The 17,851-nt window shown below is 42.4% G+C and overlaps 1 protein-coding gene across 1 annotated transcript in view; it reads left to right on the forward strand.

The window, feature by feature from the left end:
* The window catches only part of LOC135312493 (unconventional myosin-XVI-like), a 78,254-nt gene that overhangs the window by 15,704 nt on the left and 44,699 nt on the right, over positions 1-17,851 (forward strand). The window contains exon 4 of the mRNA XM_064446392.1: positions 14,322-14,430. Coding sequence (XP_064302462.1) covers positions 14,322-14,430 — 109 coding nt within the window. The remainder of the gene's footprint in view (positions 1-14,321; positions 14,431-17,851) is intronic.

Here is a 17,851-nt window from a genome sequence, read left to right on the forward strand (position 1 = left end):
AGTGTCGTGCGTGCGCACGTGTGTGTGTGTGTGTGTGTGTGTGTGTGTGTGTGTGTGTGTGTGTGTGTGTGTGTGTGTGTATACACGTATGTACGAATACTCCCCATGTATATGCATGCATGTATACACACACACACACACACGCACACACACACTGAACTTAGGAGGAAACATATCAGCAAAAGGTAATTCTTGCTGCCCTCTTTTCCTACTTGTGCCCTACCCTTAGCAGTACTAGAGCTGGTGGTCAGAGGATGCTTCCTATCCCCATTTTGCCTACAATTAAACTGTGCCTTACTATCTACCCAGCGTTGTAGACAAACGGCTGTTCTTAGTAACCCCAGGGAGTGATCCTTTGTTTCCTAAACTCTGAGATTTGGTTGACCTTGTGTAATTACAAGCTTTATTAACAGTTACTACAAATTAACTTTTAACTCTGACTGTAGTGTCAGATTTAAAGACTTTTTGACAGGGAATTAATTCCAAAGGCTCGTTCCTTGCTGTGTGTGGGAGAATTTCCTTCTATTCATTCTAAAAATAAAAGGCAATAATTTCATAAAGTGACCTTTTGTTGCAGTATCATGAGACAGGGACTGATCAGTTTTCTGCGTGCCTGTCATAATTTTTAATGATTACAATGAAAATAAAAATGAAAAGGAAGTGTGCTCCTATACTGTTATCAGAGGCATACAGTGCTTCAGTAATTTCATTTTTTTCCATAAGCCCTGCTACTGATGGGGAATGTGCAAGTCCCATGTGCACAGGCAGATGGGGAAATTTTAGCCTTTAGTCGTCAATGCTCTTTGAAGGTTCTCTTTTAATTCCCTTTTCTTGCCAAATAATTTGAGAGTTGGCGATATCAAGTCAAATACCCATCCTTCCGCACTTCAGCCACCCTTTTAGTTGACCTCGTTCTGATCTTTTGCATTTTTGCTGCAGTGTCTTAAAAATAGAACTGAAAGTTGTTGTCAGCAAAGAGAACTTTGTGATATATCATGCAAACAGATTTTGCTATAATTTTTTATTGTCACTTCTTTAGTCTACCTCAACTACCTGTATAAATACCAAATTACAGTGAGAAAATATATTCTGAGATTTATTCTTCATTTTTTTGTTACTTTGAAAGAAAATTATTTCCTTAAAAAAGTTAAAGTGTGTCAGCTTATTTTTGTGATGAAGTGGTCCACCCAATTCATATCATTATTCCAATTAACCTTTCCTTTTTCATACTAAGCAAAAAGAAGGATCTTCTTCATGCTTTTAGCACCCTCCTGATATCCTAGTGCCTCAATTTTTTGCCTTTTTTTCTGAGAAGCCCTCATGATAACTGCAGAACAGGTGTTTTGACCCAAGAGGTACCTCTATAAACAAAGAAACAAACACAGATATTGGGTGGTTTTTGTCATGCCTGGCTTTGGAGATGAGAATCATGGATAGATAATTCTTCACTAGCAACTCTTTAATATACCTTTTTTTCCTGTTGTTTAAACACAAGGCAATTTGTTGGCTGGTAGAATATTGAAGTATTGTTTTACCTCGAGACATGCACATCTTAAGAGTGATATTGGTTCCTGTAATTTCTGCTTGAATAAAGATTACGTGCAGAGATGGGGAAGTGGGTGTTTAAATTCATGGCTATGTGGAAGTCTTAGCACTGGACTTGAACATGTTCTGCCCATGGCCCAAGCTTGTTGGTGGAAGTCAGTGTCACACCAAAAGCCCTATAGCTTCATTTACACTGTGGCTAAGCTAGTGTCCCATCCCTGACCTCACATCTAGCCAAGAAGAGCAGGAGAAAAGACATTTTTATGGCCTCTTTTCTCATAGATTTTAAACCAGCAGTGTTTACATATGAAGAAGACATACCAAGGCTGATACAAATAGTGTTCTAAATGTATGGCAAAATTTGGTCATGCATTCAAGCTACAGATTTTGGTTAAGAATGATTAGTTGAGGTTCTGGAAAAATACATAATGAAGTATGGAGGTAAAGAAACAGAAATGGGTATAACAAAAATAAATCTGTCCTTCCAATTTCTAATCAAACTAACTTGATTATTCTGCACATTTACAGAGATTTAGGTGGGAGAAGCGAGGAAATAAAAATAATCTCTTGAGGTAAAGCTAAGTCAAGAAAACCAGACTTTATTTAGCTTAGAAATTAAGACCTTAGACTCCAAGGAACCTCGGTGATGTATGCTAGGAGTCAGAATACAAAGAACAACCATGAAAGCTGACTTGCCAATTAATTAAGATCCAAGTAAGTATCTGTATGCATTTAGAATTGCTAGACTGCTCACAAATCCTCATGAATTTGCTAGGACAAATAGTGCTAGGGCATAGAAACAGTGGGAACTTGAGAAATGTACATTATTTTTCATTTGATAGCTTCTGGGTTAGTAGATTTTAACTTTTCATTTCCCAGCTCTATGCTTAGTTGTATTTTACTTTGAAAGATGTTATTGAAAACATACTATACTTCTGCAGTGTTATCAGGAGTGTTCAGTGCCGGAACTGAGTGGGATTTCATTTGCCTTTTACATGCCTTCCAGCTGATGGGTGGGATTTAAGTCCCTGTGGTGCACAGACAGATGGGAAAATGTTGGTCTTTAGTTCCCAGTAATCAGTGCTAATTCTTTTATCTTCTGAATGCATTAGTCGAACAGACTATGCCTGTCAAGCAATCTGTGATATGTGCCATGACAGTCTCTGTGGGTTTTTTTTTCTTAACTCTGCTAAAAAATCTTTTCTGTAAACTGACATTGCCTACATTCTATTAGTTTAAGGAAAAAAAATGTCTTATTTATTAGTTAAATGAATACCAAAATAGTTGCGGAACTCTGATGATTTCAAAGCACTATTTTTATTATTTGTGTGAACTAATTCAACAACCAAGAAGTACGTTTTCAAATACAACTGGACATTTCTATAGGCATCGGTGATCTTAAATGTGTACGTCTGCATGATGCTTTTTATAAACAGCCACTGTACTGGCACCTTTCTTTAGCCTTTCTTAACCAATGTGTCACAGAGGTTAAGATGTCCGGGATTTGTGGAAAGCTATAATGTTCATTGTGCACATTGGCATGCATCCATAAATCCTAATTTCTGGATTATAACAACAAAGTCTGTTTTGACCAGGAGTTAAGCTGCATATTCAGATTTTGGTGCCCGTTTCTGCAACGGGAAACCCAGAAGTGCCATGAACGAAAGAACTTGTATCCACGCGGCAGCTGAGATACTTGACTTACACCAGGATGAGTGAATTTCCAACTTCTCTGATGATTTAGCACATAGCTATGAGGCAAAAAAGTAAGCAGTAATGGCATAGCATAAATTTATGTTGACAGAAATACATGCGCTTTAGCAATTATAAAAGCGTATTGGCATAAAATTTTCTGCACTGAGTTATTGTCTGATCTCCTTTAAAGTGTCTTTTTGGAGATACATGATGTCTCCTCTTCAGTTTATTCTATGTGCCCGGAGGGCACTTACAAGGCTCTGAATTCAGCTTTGGTCCTGCAGGCGGCGTAGTCACAGGCATAAGGGACTGAGCTTTGTGTTTGTGTTTTTATGATATAGGATCAGGCGTGTTGAAAACAAATTCAAACCTTTACTTGTGTCACTTGTTAAGCTCATCCAGATGGCAGGCAGTTCCTGCTTCTTGTGAAAGAGTGATTTTAGTAATGTGAGAGGCACGGGTTTATAGACAGTAGCAACTCTCACAGCATTTAAAGCCCTGAAATAGAACAAAGCTTGCAGAGAGCTGAGCAACGGCATCTTTCCTCCGAGAGAGGTGGGATCTCCTGCTTCAGGTGAGTGGCAGGTAACTGTTGACTCAAGGTTATGGCAGAAGTCCTGCGGCTGGTGCGCTGGGCCAGCCCAGTTTACAGAGCTGTGCTCCCTGCGAGTCCATTTAAAAGGAAGTGAGAGGATTTTCTATTTGCATTAAGGGAGAATTTGTTTTCATGACTATGCCTTAACGTGATGCCCTACTATGAAGGAAATCAGCTGAGCAGGAGGATTTGTTCCCTTCATTTTCTCTGTAGCCACACAAGCCATGTAACGTGAGCACAGACCATTTGTTAGTGTATCAGATTGCAAGCATGATAGATGCAGTGAGATCTTTTCAGTTGTTATTTCGATTTGTGATCCACAGATTTTACTTCTGAATTGCTGTATGGAGTTTGGGTTCTTGTTCAGATTATTTTGCTAAGAGACACTCTGGAAAAGAATAAAGAAAATATTTTCAATTTGGAAGTCCCTACATGGTGGGGCTGCTGCTTGTATTTCCTCAATACTTGTAAAAGTTCAGGTTTTGGTGAATTTACGGAGGAAAACCTATTATTTTGGAAAAGTCATGCCTAGGTCTGGCATCCATTAAGGTTGGGGGAGGGGGATGGCGTTTGGATGTGCAACTTAACTACCTGCAAGTGACTTAACTGCCTGGGAGAAGTTATAGTTTATTATTTGTAAAACAGTACTTTGAAGCTCAGGTCATCAGTCTTGACTTACTGAAATTCCCATTTAATCAAAGCTCAGGTGTGTCCCCTCAGGCTGCAGTGATGGAAACTGCCCGAAAAAGGATGAAGAACAGGCTTGTGACCTGTCGCTTTTGTACAGCTGAAATTTTAATTTATTTGTTTTCCTTTGAGATACATAAAGAAAAGAGGCTGCTAGGATTAGCTGTGTAGCAGATGCCCCTATTTGGGGAATGGTCTTGTAGCAGCCCCACTCCTGTCTTCCATAAAGGGAGTACGCTGCCTTATTTTTCTTTTCCCGTGGCAGGCTACGTTAAGGGCCATTAAAGCCGAAAGAGAAGCTAGAGCAGCTTTGAGGTGATTGTACTGTATGCCATGGACTACAGTGCAACTTACATACCTTTATAGGTGGCTTATAAACATTTGTCATCCCTCTTCCATTCTCTGCCAAGCCCAGGGGGAGGAGGAATACAAGTGAAAATTTGGAAATAGGTAAGATGCTTGGTAGACTCCTAGCCCTGAGTCTGCTCAGGCAGAGAGAGCTGGGTTTTTCATGGGCTTCTTTTGACCTTTTCTTCTGGAACAGGGATCCTTGCTTCAATCTGGAGTTGATAGAAATGGATTAACTCTATCCCAAAGTTCTTAAGAATCTGTGGTGTCATGGGAAAGGGGCTTCCCAAAAGATTTATGTGGAAAAAGTTAAAATGAAAGTATTAAGACATTCTGAGAGACAATATCTAGATTTAGTAAGATAGTTTCTAAATTGTTCTATACCCAAAAAGAAAAACCAAAAGTAGTAACTTGGCTTGTGTGTCAGCGAGCTTCTTAGTAAGCAGGTAAACCTGGATTATGATAGGAACAGGTAGGGGAACTGTCAACGGAGGATCTATAATAGTAATCACTAAAAACCTCCTGTGTTTTTTTCCCAGTTCTTCTAGTAACTAGATTTGTTATTTCGGTTTATTTCGGTGAAGTGGTCTCCTGCCTACAGAAAACCTGTTGTTGAAATGAGTTGGAAGAAAAACCTGCTTTTGAACTGAGAGCAGCTACTCAACCTCATTTAAGCTTTTATTTTGTTGTCTGTGGTTTGCTCATGTGGAGAAGCCTTTTGGCTTTTCCTGAGCCCTGCCTCGAGAACTGCTCCTGTTCTGCTTCGCATCCTGAATTTGTGAGAAGTGACGTCCAGTGCTAATGGCCTAGATCTGAGTAGAGCAACTTTATCCCTTTCGCTTTGTTAATTGTTGCTGTACACTTCTATGGGAGAACTTATCTTGGGCCGCATACCTCCGGGACGCAGGGCTCTACCCACCCTGGGGACAGTGATGCACAGACACCAATATGATGGATGCAAAATGTCCGTCTATTTAGCTGCGTCACACGCTTATATAGCTCTTGCGCTTCCTGTTCCTGCCACTCCTATGGGGAGGAGTCTATCCTTCCGTCACATCCCGTGATCTTCCGGTCACCGATCCCTGCCTATTCCCCTACAGTTAATGAATGAGAGTCAAACAAGTCCCAGAGGAGCCACAATAAGAGCAGCCAGCTAGATTTCTGGGATTTGGTATTGTGAACAAAAATTTATGCAAGGCTTTGAGGTCGGAGAGCAAGCTCGCATGCACCATGGAGCCGTGAGCCTGTGTGACTTCCTGTAGGTTTCCCCGTTTGCAAGCAAACAGAGCATTTGTCCTGATCACTGTTGCTTGCTTTTTAACTGATAGTACACAGAGGGCTTTTGGAAGGATGAACCATGTGCACAGTAACCATAGTGTACATGAGAGCAGGCACATGTGTGCGTGTAAACCTTGGACATCCTTCGACGAGCAAAACCTTTTAATGGAATTAATGTGAAGGAGTAGGTCAATACGGGGACGAGGGGGGGAAAACTGCTCATGTTACAGGAAGTGAAATGCCACAAATGTCTTGCAAATAACTACATTCTGTCTTGGTTTATTTACATGGTTAATGTCGTCTTATAAAAAGGATGTTTGTAAATCATGTGGTTATATTTTTAAAAATGAAGAAAAGGTGAATTGTCCAAGCTGGTACTGAAAAAATGCTGGCCTTTCCCTTTTGGAAACAGTGGTTGACATAGAAGAGAGAAATACTATGTAAATTTTGGGGCATTTACACACATGTAAATTTATGCATTTTTATATATATATATATATATTTATATATATATATATAACCTCGTGGTTAGAACTCTGTCCCTGAATACAGGAGATGGCCGGAGAAGGTCTAAACCCACAGCCCTTCTTCCCACAAAACTGCCTTTAATTATGACCAAAAAGTATTGGGAGAATGTGGCTTTCACCTACCCTGATGAAGTTAGTCTGCTGAGACACAAAATATTGTGGAATTCAGAGAGACAGGAGGACAGAAATAATTTCAAATCTGTAAAGAGGGACACATTCCTCAGAATGGAGATTCCTGGGTCCTTGTCCTTTTTCAAGCAATGACAGGTAGCTGTATTTCTCATGTGGGAATCATGAGATAAGATATTTAAGAAACACTGGGAATACGAAAGAGTAGCAAGGGTTATTAGCCAGCTAGGAAATAGTACTGGTAAACCTACATCTGTTGCACAGAAGAAGGAAATTTTAAGACTTTTTTTTTAAAATAAAATATTTAATTAAATGCTTGCCCCTGTGCATGCTAGATTGATTTTTAGGCTTCAAGTAATTCTTAAAAAAAGGAGAGAGATTGATGGAGAAAACTGAAAATAAATTGCTTCCTTGTGAGTTAGCTGTATCACTAATTAGGCTTCCCAAATGTAGAATAAGGACTGAGCTCAACTCTTATTTTACCAGTGGTAGTTTGGGTATTGATCCAGTGGGATACAGCTGCAGCAACATTATCTGACAAGTCTGTGACTGCATTTATACATCTGTGCTTGGGCCAAGAGGCCAGGGGTAGCTTGTAGAGGGGCAGAGCCCTGTAGAGGACTCTGGCTGTGCTCACAGTGCATTCACATGTAATTATGTGCTGAAATTACCATTTTTTGTAAGTTCTTGCAAATCAAAATTTCCAATAGTGCTTGGAATTCAGAAGTGATTTTTTTCTTTCTGAAACATTATTTGGGAATCATAGAATCACTAAGGTTGGAAAAGACCTCTAAGATCATCAAGTCCAACCATCAACCCAACACCAACATGCCTCCTACACCATGTCCCAGTGTGCCACATCTATACGTTTTTTAAATACCTCCAGGGATGGTGACTCCACCGCCTCTCTGGGCAGCCTGGTCCAATGCATGATCACTCTTTCACTGAAGAAATTTTTCCTAATATCCAATCTAAACCTCCCCTGATGCAACTTGAGGCCATTTACTCTCATTCTATTGCTAGTGACTTGGAAGAAGAGACCAACATCCACCTCACTACAACCTCCTGTCTGGTAGTTGTAGAGAGAAATAAGGTCTCCCCTCAACCTCTTCTTCTCCAGGTTAAACAACCCCAGCTCCTTCAGCTGCTCCTCATAAGACTTGCTCTCCAGACCCTTCACCAGCTTCGTTGCCCTTCTCTGGACATGCTCCAGCACCTCAATGTCCGTCTTGTAGTGAGGGGCCCAAAACTGAACACAGTACTCGAGGTGCAGCCTCACCAGTGCTGAGTACAGGGGCACAATCACCTCCCTGCTCCTGCTGGCCACACTATTCCTGATACAAGCCAGGATGCTGTTGGCCGCCTTGGCCACCTGGGCACACTGCCTACTCATGTTCAGCCGAATGTCAGCCAGCACCCCTAGTTCCTTCTCCACAAGGCAGCTTTCCAGCCATTCTTCCCCAAGCCTGTAGCATTGCATGGGGTTGTTGTGACCCAAGTGCAGGCCGTGGTACTTGTCCTTGTTAAACCTCATACAATTGGCCTTCTCCCATCAATCCAGGCTGTCCAGGTCCCTCTGCAGAGCCTTCCTACCCTCAAGCAGATCAACACTCCCAACCAATTTATTGTCATCTGCAAACTTGCTAAGGGTGCACTCAGTCCCCTCATCCAGATCATTGATAAAGATACTAAACAAGACTGGCCCCAACACTGAGCCCTGGGGAACACCGCTTGTGACCGGCCGCCAACTGGATTTAGCTCCATTCACTACAACACTCTGGGTTCAGCCATCCAGCCAGTTCTTTATCCATCAAAGGGTACACCCGTCCAAGCCATGAGATGCCAGCTTCTCTAGGAGGATGCTGTGGGAGTCAAAGGCTTTGCTAAGGTCCAGGTAGACAACATCCACAGTCTTCCCCTCATCCACTAGGCGGGTCACCTGGTCATAGAAGGAGATCAGGTCGGTAATGCAGGACCTGCCTTTCATGAAGCCATGCTGGCTGGGCCTGATCCCCTGGTTTTCCTGCACATGCTTGGTGAGTGCACTCAAGATGAACCACTCCATAACCTTCCCCAGTCCCGTGGTCAGGCTGACAGGCCTGTAGTTCCCCGGATCCTCCTTCCGGCCCTTCTTCTAGATGGCGTCACATCGGCAAGCCTCCAGTCCTCTGGGATCTCTCCTGTTAACCAGGGAAGGAAGAGTTCGGGTCCTACTACATCCTGGTGCGCAAAGTGTTGTTCTTCCCTCTACTATCCTAAATTAGCTAGAAGTTTAGTTATACAAAGATGTGATCATGGGACTAGTTATTGTGGGAATGTACACTGTATCACGTACTCTACAGTGAATCGGAAGTTGTTCATCTCTTTTCCACTGAATGGAAAGTCATCTCAAACTACTTCATGTTGGTAACAAATGGGGGTATGCACACAGAGTGGTACTGTGAACTGTTCACATCCGGCCTACCTCATGCTGCCATATTGGTCCTGAGCTCCGTACCTAGTCTTTACGGTCACCAGTTTTGCACATATGTGGAATTCACCTGTTCTACTCAGTTTGTCTGAAATGAAAATGTATCAGAGATTCTACAAAGAAGTAAACAGTCAGAAATTAAAACAGGATTAGAAAATGCACAGTACAGTGATCCTAAGATAAATTGAAGCCTTTTGTATCATCATTTCTGGAACCAGAAAGGAAATCTTATCTCCTTTTATTAGCCAGAGGTATTTTCTCTTTGGCAGCAGGCTCTGATTTCTGGCTGTGTGGGGAACAGTGTGCAAATCTGGCACTGTCTCCTCAGTTATTATTGACCACCAGCGTTCACTCTCCTGTGCTTTCTCTGCATATGGATGTCGTTCTGCATGGCAGAGCGTGCACTTCAGTTGCATTTTGCATTCCGTGTATTAAACTGGGTGTCTTTGGGAGCATTCCTTAATAAGATATTTAAAGATGTTCCTTCTGCAATCTTTTTAAAATAGAAGCAATTTATAATTGCAGACAATTATTCTTCTCAAAAATATTTATTGTATTTATGGGACATATTAGATAAAGTTTTGCAATACATTTATCTTCTTAATGAGAATGAATTGAGAAAGAGGATGTGTTGAGAATGGGCAAACCAGTAACTTTTCATGTACACTGAGCACTGCAGGCAGAATTCAAGTGGGTGGATGAAACATTTGAACTGAAATGGAACAAATATGGAATTGCATTTTGAATATAAACAAGGTATGCATATCAATTTGGAAACTCTAATAGCAGCAGCCTGGGGACAGTATTCCCCCTATTTTCTTCAAGAGCTGTGAACAGAAACCTAAGAGTGAAGTAGGGCTATATTCAGATAATCTGAATTCCATCCGCATCTCTAATCATATCTGGGTTTCTTATAGTCTGGCCTACAAGGCCATATATGTAGCAATAGCACTCAAGTTCTTTAGCACAATTTTGGCAATCTGAATTTGAACTAAAGGACGTTATTTGTGGCATTTGCTACCTGCAACATGTTCCACATCTTTGTCATGCTCTGTCTGTCCTTTTGCTTGAGTTTGCTGCTTTTCTGCTGCTTAGTTTGCCTCTTTCATTTATTCTGCTCTGACCCCTACCAGTTACCTGTGTGAGCTTCTGCCATGTCCTCTGCCACCAGTGGGACTGCCGTCTTGTCTCTACTTACACAAGTAGCTCAATGGAAAGTTTGCTTTATAATTAGAAAGTAAGATTTCAAATCATCTCTCAGGACTGGCCATAACTAGCTGAGAGGTGCCTGGGAACAAAAGAAAGCCTGAGCAACTGAAAGGTCTGTGTCACATTTAACAGCGAGTAATTTCCAGTGTATCACAGGCAAACGTTTCACCTGAATGAACAGAGAGAAATGTCCGTACTACGAGCACTTCAAAATATTGGTGTGTACAGTTTGCATTGTGCTGGCAACCTGTCAGACATCTCTTTTGGCAGGACACCGTACAGTGCACTAAGGAAGGGCAATACAGTAGAATTTCCCACCTTTCTGTAGCTAGAATGGCTTGCTTTCTAAAGCGCACTGGAATTTGGTACTGGGCATAACCCGCATGGTGGCGGCAGTGGGGGGCTGCAAGCAGGGCTGGAGAGAAACAAGTGCCCAAGCAGGGACTGAGGAGAGGACTTGGGGGAGTTACCTCTCCAGCAGGACTGTGGCCAGTGAAGGAGCCCGGGCCAGAGCAGTGGAGGAGGAAACAAGGAGCCACCAAAGAGGAACCCCAACCTGCTGACCACAGTCGCCCACACTGCCCGCTGCAGGCACAGCGTGCGGGTGGCAAGGGGACCGGAGATGGGGAAGGGGAGGAGCGGTGTCTGGGGAGGAGCCCAAGTGTAGTTCTCTGAGTGTTTGTTTGTTTGCCTGCTTCTGTTTTTGTGGCAGCTGAATCAGTAATTAAGAGTTTGCTAGCTGGCCAATAAAGTAGGTAAAATTCCCTGATGCGAAACTTGTTTTACAGCCAGTGACAGACTTCACAAATCATAGTGCTTGTGGCTATTCTTAAGACATTTGGTACAGCTCTTAAAATTAGATTTGCTCAAGTCAGGCAAGTCAAACAGCCTTCTCCAAGGAGGTGGCCAGCTTGGTGGCTGAGGGGTGAGCAGTGGACGTCATCTACCTCTGTTTTAGGAAGGCTTTTGACACTGTCTCCCATGGCATCCTCGTAGACAAAGTACGGGTTAGGTAAGTAGGCAGTGAGGTGGATTGCAAAGTGGCTGAGTGGCCGGGCCCAGAGGGCTGTGATCAGCAGCACAAAGTCCAGCTGGAGGCAACTCACTAGTGGTGAACACCATGGGTTACTAGTGGGTCCAGTCCTGCTCAAGGTCTTCATTAATGACCTGGACAGTGAGACAGAGCACACCCGCAGTAAGTTCTCAGATAATGTAAAATTGGGAGGCAGGGATGATGCACCATCTTAAAAATGCTTGTTATTAAAAAACCACAAAATATTTCTTTCTGACACAAGATGCTACTTTTAAATGTGCAACACGGTCCAGCATTGCTTCTTTACCTGAATTCTGAGAGTATCTCCTACCTCTGGTGCCACAGCTTTCGCCAAATTTGCCTTTCTGTTTGGGAGCATCTCATTGTGACCATTTAGGATGCAAGGGAATTGCAGGAAGATGTGCCGGGGAGGTTTAGGTTGGATATTAGGAAAAGGTTCTTCACCCAGAGGGTAGTGGAGCACTGGAACAGGCTCCCCAGGGAGGCAGTCACAGCACCAAGCCTGATGCTATTCAAGAAGCATTTGGACAATGCCCTCAGATGCATGGTATGAATTTTGGGGCTTTCCTATTTAGGGACAGGAGTTGAATTTGATGATCCTTGCAGGTCCTTTCCAGCTCAAGACTATCTATGATTCTATGATTTCTTAAGAAAGCAATTAATGTAGAACTACCCAATAAAAATTGCTTGGAGCTGAGTAATTCCATGTTATATCCTTCCTTCAGTGATATTACATATTGGAGAAGGAATGAAAAGTGTGTTACTGGCCAAGTTAATTACCCTATTTTTCCAGAAATTTAATATGTCAAAGGTCTTTTTGTTTCTTAACACAACAACAAAGATGATGTATGTATGTTCTATATTTGTCTTATTATTAACCTCCTGACCACCTTCTGACATTGCGAGCAGATTATTTACATGCAGGGATGGATAGGTACCTTCAAGACTTTGTGCTTTTTTCTATCATCACCAGCAAATTCTCATGGGCCAGTGAGTAGCAAGCAAACCAAACAAAACCCATGCTTCCTGGCAATGGAACAAGTGCAATAAATAGTTGTTACACCATCCTGCAAAGATATTAGGATGGTCAAATCCATCTATTATCTGATTTGTGATCATCCTTCTAATTTTGTCTGGCAGCACATGCAAACAGAAATTTATTTTCATAGCACTGTAATGAATATACCATTTTATACCTTGTAAGTCTCTTTCCTTATAAGTCTTCTTCCATTCCTTTTCACTAAGCATGGGAGTCAACCCCTCTCATCTAATCTCATTTAGCAATTTAAATGATAGGCACCTGATCTAAATTTACTGTCTAGGTTCCCCTTACAGCCAGTGCAGCAAGACAGGCACTAAAAGCAAGCAGTATATTTTGTATCAGGATAGGTTATTTTGCTGTCTAAGGTATGGTCTAGTAGGATATCTGAGGTGTTTGAGATAACGGAGGTGAGTCATTCTTTGGTGCCTGTCTGTCCCCTCGTCACTACGATGGGAACCCAGGAGATCACCTCAGACTAGCAGTCCAGCTTCAGCACCTTAATTTTGATGACATGAAGCCCACAAGAATTTGTTAGTTTTTCATGTCAGATTTCACTCTGAGCCAGGAGCTGAGCCCATCATGAGTTTTTCTTTGACACCGTGTTCCAGAGTAAGCTCCTGAAAAAAGCAGTCATACCTTCTATTAATAATTTCTTAATAGTGTTGACCTCTGTTGCTGTGGTTTTAAGAAAGGCTGTCCTTGGTACCCCTCATTTTTATTAGCTAAACTTTTTATCGTACAAGCTGGTAAAAAAGTAATTAAATTTGCCAGAGGTCACTCTTATTTCATAATTCCTTGAAGTTAAAAGCCATAGAGAGAACACTCGAATCAAAGTTATGGCCTCTTAAAGAAGATACACGACATCTCACTGGAATGTAAACTTTTATGTCCACCAGATATTTATGATATTTTTGAGGATAAGTTGAGAGCTTTCTCATTATAAAAAATAATGAAAATTGCCCTTCAGAGTGCAAATTCCTACACTAAGACTATTTAATATAGAAAATACAGGTTTTCTTGTTGTGCTGGTTGTTTCTTTTCAAGCTTCTCATGAATCCATCCCCACTTCCCCTCCTAATGGCTTCTTTTAGTTGTCTGTCCTTCAGTATTGAATTTTGAATGGAACTTCTAGAAATGTCAGGTTGGCTCCTTTAGGGACTACAGCTGAAATCATCAAGCTCACTGTCATTGTCTCCAGCTGGTGACAAATGGGAGTTTTATTTAGCAAGAGATGGTTCTCTTTGAGGTTGGAGTGATGGATGAGGCCATAAGAGGTTGGGCCAGCTGACAAGGTTACCCCTAGCAGCTGCCCACCCATCCCTACTGCAGGAGTGTCTGTGCTGCTTCAGTCAGCTTTTGAACCGCTGCTGGTCACTGGGTAGTGTTTTAAGGCAGACCGTGAGCAGTGGCAGCTCACTTGACTTTAAAATGCTCTGCTGCAGAGAGTGGTGGTTCCAAAACTCACCGATGAGCAGCTCAGGCATCAGTGCAGTAAAGGCAGGCTGGGCAGCTGGGGTGGCAACACTGTCAGCTGTCCCAGGCAAAGCCAGCCCTTTTTGATATTGAAGAGTCTCTTACTTTGTCTTTGATTTTTTGTGTGGTTTGGTTTGGTTCAGGTTAGTCAGCCTGCTCTCTAAGATCCCCAGCTTTGAAATGTTTTTGAATGGGAGTGTGTGAGAACCCCAGCAGTGTTTTAAGATTTCACTACCAAATCCTAAAATGTTTTTAATTCTTGTCTGTAGGCGGGAGCAAGCGTGCTGCTGCAAGATGTTAATGGAAACATTGCACTTGATTATGCCATCGAAGGGACTGAAACTAGCAGCATCCTTCTGATGTACTTGGAAGAAAATGGTAAGTCAGCTCTTCAGCTTCTGGAATGTTTTTGTTGAACAGGACATAAAACGAAAAAGGATGGATATTGATTTAAGTCAGCACTGAAGCCAGTGGAACTGTATTAGTTTGGAGATGAAAGGGAGGAAGCTAATTTGGAGTCACAGAAGTTTTCAGTGCATCAGATTGGAACAACTAGGAAAGGTGTCAGTGGTCCTTGTCAAATCTGTTTTGCCCATTCCTATGGAGATGCTAGAATGGGAATTCAAAGCAGAAGAATTGCAGTAATGCAGAAGCTTTTAAAACAACTAATTTAACAGTGTGAGAACCAGGTTTCACATTTTCATTTCACATGTGAGTTATGTATAACCTTGGAGTATATTTTTCCCAGTGACAGACTGTTACATAAATAAATCTCTGCAAAACATCTGAATGGAAATGTATATCAAGCTTTATCATTTATTAGTTAGGGTTAGTACAAAATCCTACACTGAAGACAGTCTTTAACATTAGCCAGAAACAGTCAACTCATAAAATATTGGTTCAAATATAGGTGTTCAAAATAAGGAGAATCTCCCTGAAGCCAGCAGTGAACAACATAAGGGAAATAACATGTGCCAAAAAAGTTGATTCAGAAAAGTAGTGGGCAAAGGATTAAGGAAAAATGTACTGTAAGACTGACACTATACAGTAATACAGAATGTGACAGGAAGATACACCCAAAAAATTATTTTGGTTTAAATTTAGAGTAATTTGACATTATTCATAAAATCTGGTGTGGTGGGTTAGTCTTGGCTAAAAGCCAAACTCCCACCCAGCTGCTCACTCCCTCCCTCTCCTGAGCAGGACAGAGGGAGAAAAGAGAATGAGAAAGCTCATGGATTGAGATGAAGACAGGGAGATTCCTTACCAGTTACTGCCACAGGCAAAACAGGCTCCACTTGGGGAAAATTGCCAGTTGGGAAAGATTCAGATTCAGGTAGTGAGAAAAAGAGAGGCAAACATGAAACCCACACCTTTCCTCCCCCTTTCCCAGGCTTGACTTCGCTGCAGACTCCTCTACCCCCGCAAGCGGCGCGAGGGGGTGGGGGAGCTACAGGCAGTACGTAGCAGTTTCTCTCTGCCACTTCTCCCTCTTCACACTTTCCTCTGCTCCAGCGTGGGTTTTTCACAGGTACGCGGTTCCCTCAGGAACGTCCATCTGCTTCGCCATGGGTCCTCCATGGGCTGCAGGGAATCTCTGCTCTGACACCTGGAGCACCTCCTCCCCGTCCTCCTTCTCTGACCTTGGTGTTCCCTCGGCCGCTCTCCCTCTTCTTGTTCCCTCGTTGTCTCTGTCCACTGTTTCCTGCCCTTCCTTAAATACATTTTCACAGAGGTGCCACGCTTGGCCGACAGGCTCAGCCGTGTCCTGCGGTGGGTCTGCTGGAGCGGACTAGAACCATCTGTGGTCCACATGGGACAGGCCCTGGCATCTTCCCACAGAAGCCACCCCAGCAGCCGCACAGCTGCCAACACCCGGACGGTACCTCTGGGCATGTGTTTCTCAACGCTCTGGCAGTTATTATGAGAAGATCAAAATTAAAATCCAATTATGTGATTTTTTTCAAGAGTTTTGTTATTAATTAAAAGAAGTGTTCAGAATATGTACACCAAGATGTCCTGACATTGAAGGTGTGCTACAGAAACCCTTAAAAAGACCTAGTAATGAAACAAGGGGGGAAAAAGAATCGCATAGTGTTTCTTCATTGCATTCAAGAAAAGCAACTGATATAGTTCAATATCATTTGAGAAAAGTACTGCTCTAGACTTCCGTATTTAAAACTGTGAAAGAATTTTCATAGACATCAAAGAATTATTGCTAACATACTACAGTAAGAACTGACTAAAATGTCAATACATACAGTTTGTTACCACTAAAGATCAGTGAACTTAAGCTAAAGCTAAATCCCTTAAGCTAAAACTAATATATTTTCTATTTTAGAACTGTATGCAACATGATCTTGATTTCTGCTTACAAATTTTCTATTAATAATATTGAAGCAGTAGGTTGACAGAAGAACAGGCAACTAAAACCAAGCAGCCTCAGGGTGTTTCTAAGATTTTTCACTCTGATTCTTGATGATGGAGAACCACCTACCCGTAAGATTATCACACACAAAAGATCTGTATATTTTCTCCAGAGAGCTGATTAACTGATGGTAGGGGTTAGGTGGTGGTGTTGCCAGTGAGAACAGGGGACCACATGACATGCTTCAATAGGTCCCTTCAAGTCCTAAAAATGAAGCATCCAGAAAACATGACACATGGAAAATGTTGTCATTGAGAATGTCGATCCATCTTCCTTTGGCCTTTGTGTTTTCTAATATAAGCTTGAACAAGCTGCCTTAATTTTTATATTTTCTAACCCTTGGGAAACTGACTTTGAAGTCTTTGACTTCTCTTAATATTTGTGTGTTTCCAACATGCAAACGTGTGGGTGTTTAAAAGTGAATTAAAGAAAAAGGTCCATCATATGGAAACATTTTGTTAGCCATATGTTTCTATCAAAGGGAAACCTTTAAACTCACTGTGCAGACTTTTGGCAATCGAATTAACATTTTAAGTTATCGTCAGTAGTTTATGGTCTCCTTTGTAACTGACACAAGAAGGAAAACAGGCATCTCCTTGGCCAACAGGCTCTGCAAAGATTTGAAAAAGATTGTGAGGAGGGCCAGAAACTGGGGGTGCCCTTTTAGTACCCTTTCAAAAAACTTACTGACGAAAAATCTGTTACCATCAGAATTCATAATCTTTCATAGAATTCCTAAAACTATAACCTTTCTCAAGTCAGCAGAAAAATTGTCAGTGCCCGGAGTGCCCCCCCAGGCCCTGCGACCTGCCCCCCACTGCCAGGGGCTTGGCTGCCTGTGCTCAAAGCCAGCTCTGATACGGCACAGCCATAACCTGGGAGCGTGGCTGCGAAAAGAGCGAAGTTGTGAGGCAGAGCTGGGAGAAGCCTTGTCATGGTCTTTCACCCATCCTTTGGCTCGGGAGGCACATTTAGGCTCAGGTCTTTGCCTTTGGTCCTTGTCTGAGGTATGCCCATGCCCAGCCACAAACCTTGCTGATCCCGACCCTGAGCCACCGACTTGTCTTCCTGGCTTCACCTGATTTGTCTGGATTTGTGGCTCCAGGCTTTCCTGGCCGTCACAGGGCTCTTGGTTGGGCCTGATTCCCACCACCAGACCTGCTCCATTTTCTCGCTTGGCTACTGTGGGGCTGTGCCCTGGTTGGCAAGGATGCTGCCCTGCCTGCCCTGGGATCACCCTCAGCTCCGGGCTCCCTGGCACGTGTTGAGTAGCCTGCCTTTACGGCTCTCTCACAGAAACATCCAACCATAACATGTTAAGAACTCTCAGAGAAATCCTGAGTATAGAAAGACTGTATGTGTTAAGCTCGT

The sequence above is a fragment of the Phalacrocorax carbo genome, chromosome 1, assembly GCF_963921805.1.
Source record: "Phalacrocorax carbo chromosome 1, bPhaCar2.1, whole genome shotgun sequence".
NCBI classification, from domain to species: Eukaryota; Metazoa; Chordata; class Aves; order Suliformes; family Phalacrocoracidae; genus Phalacrocorax; species Phalacrocorax carbo.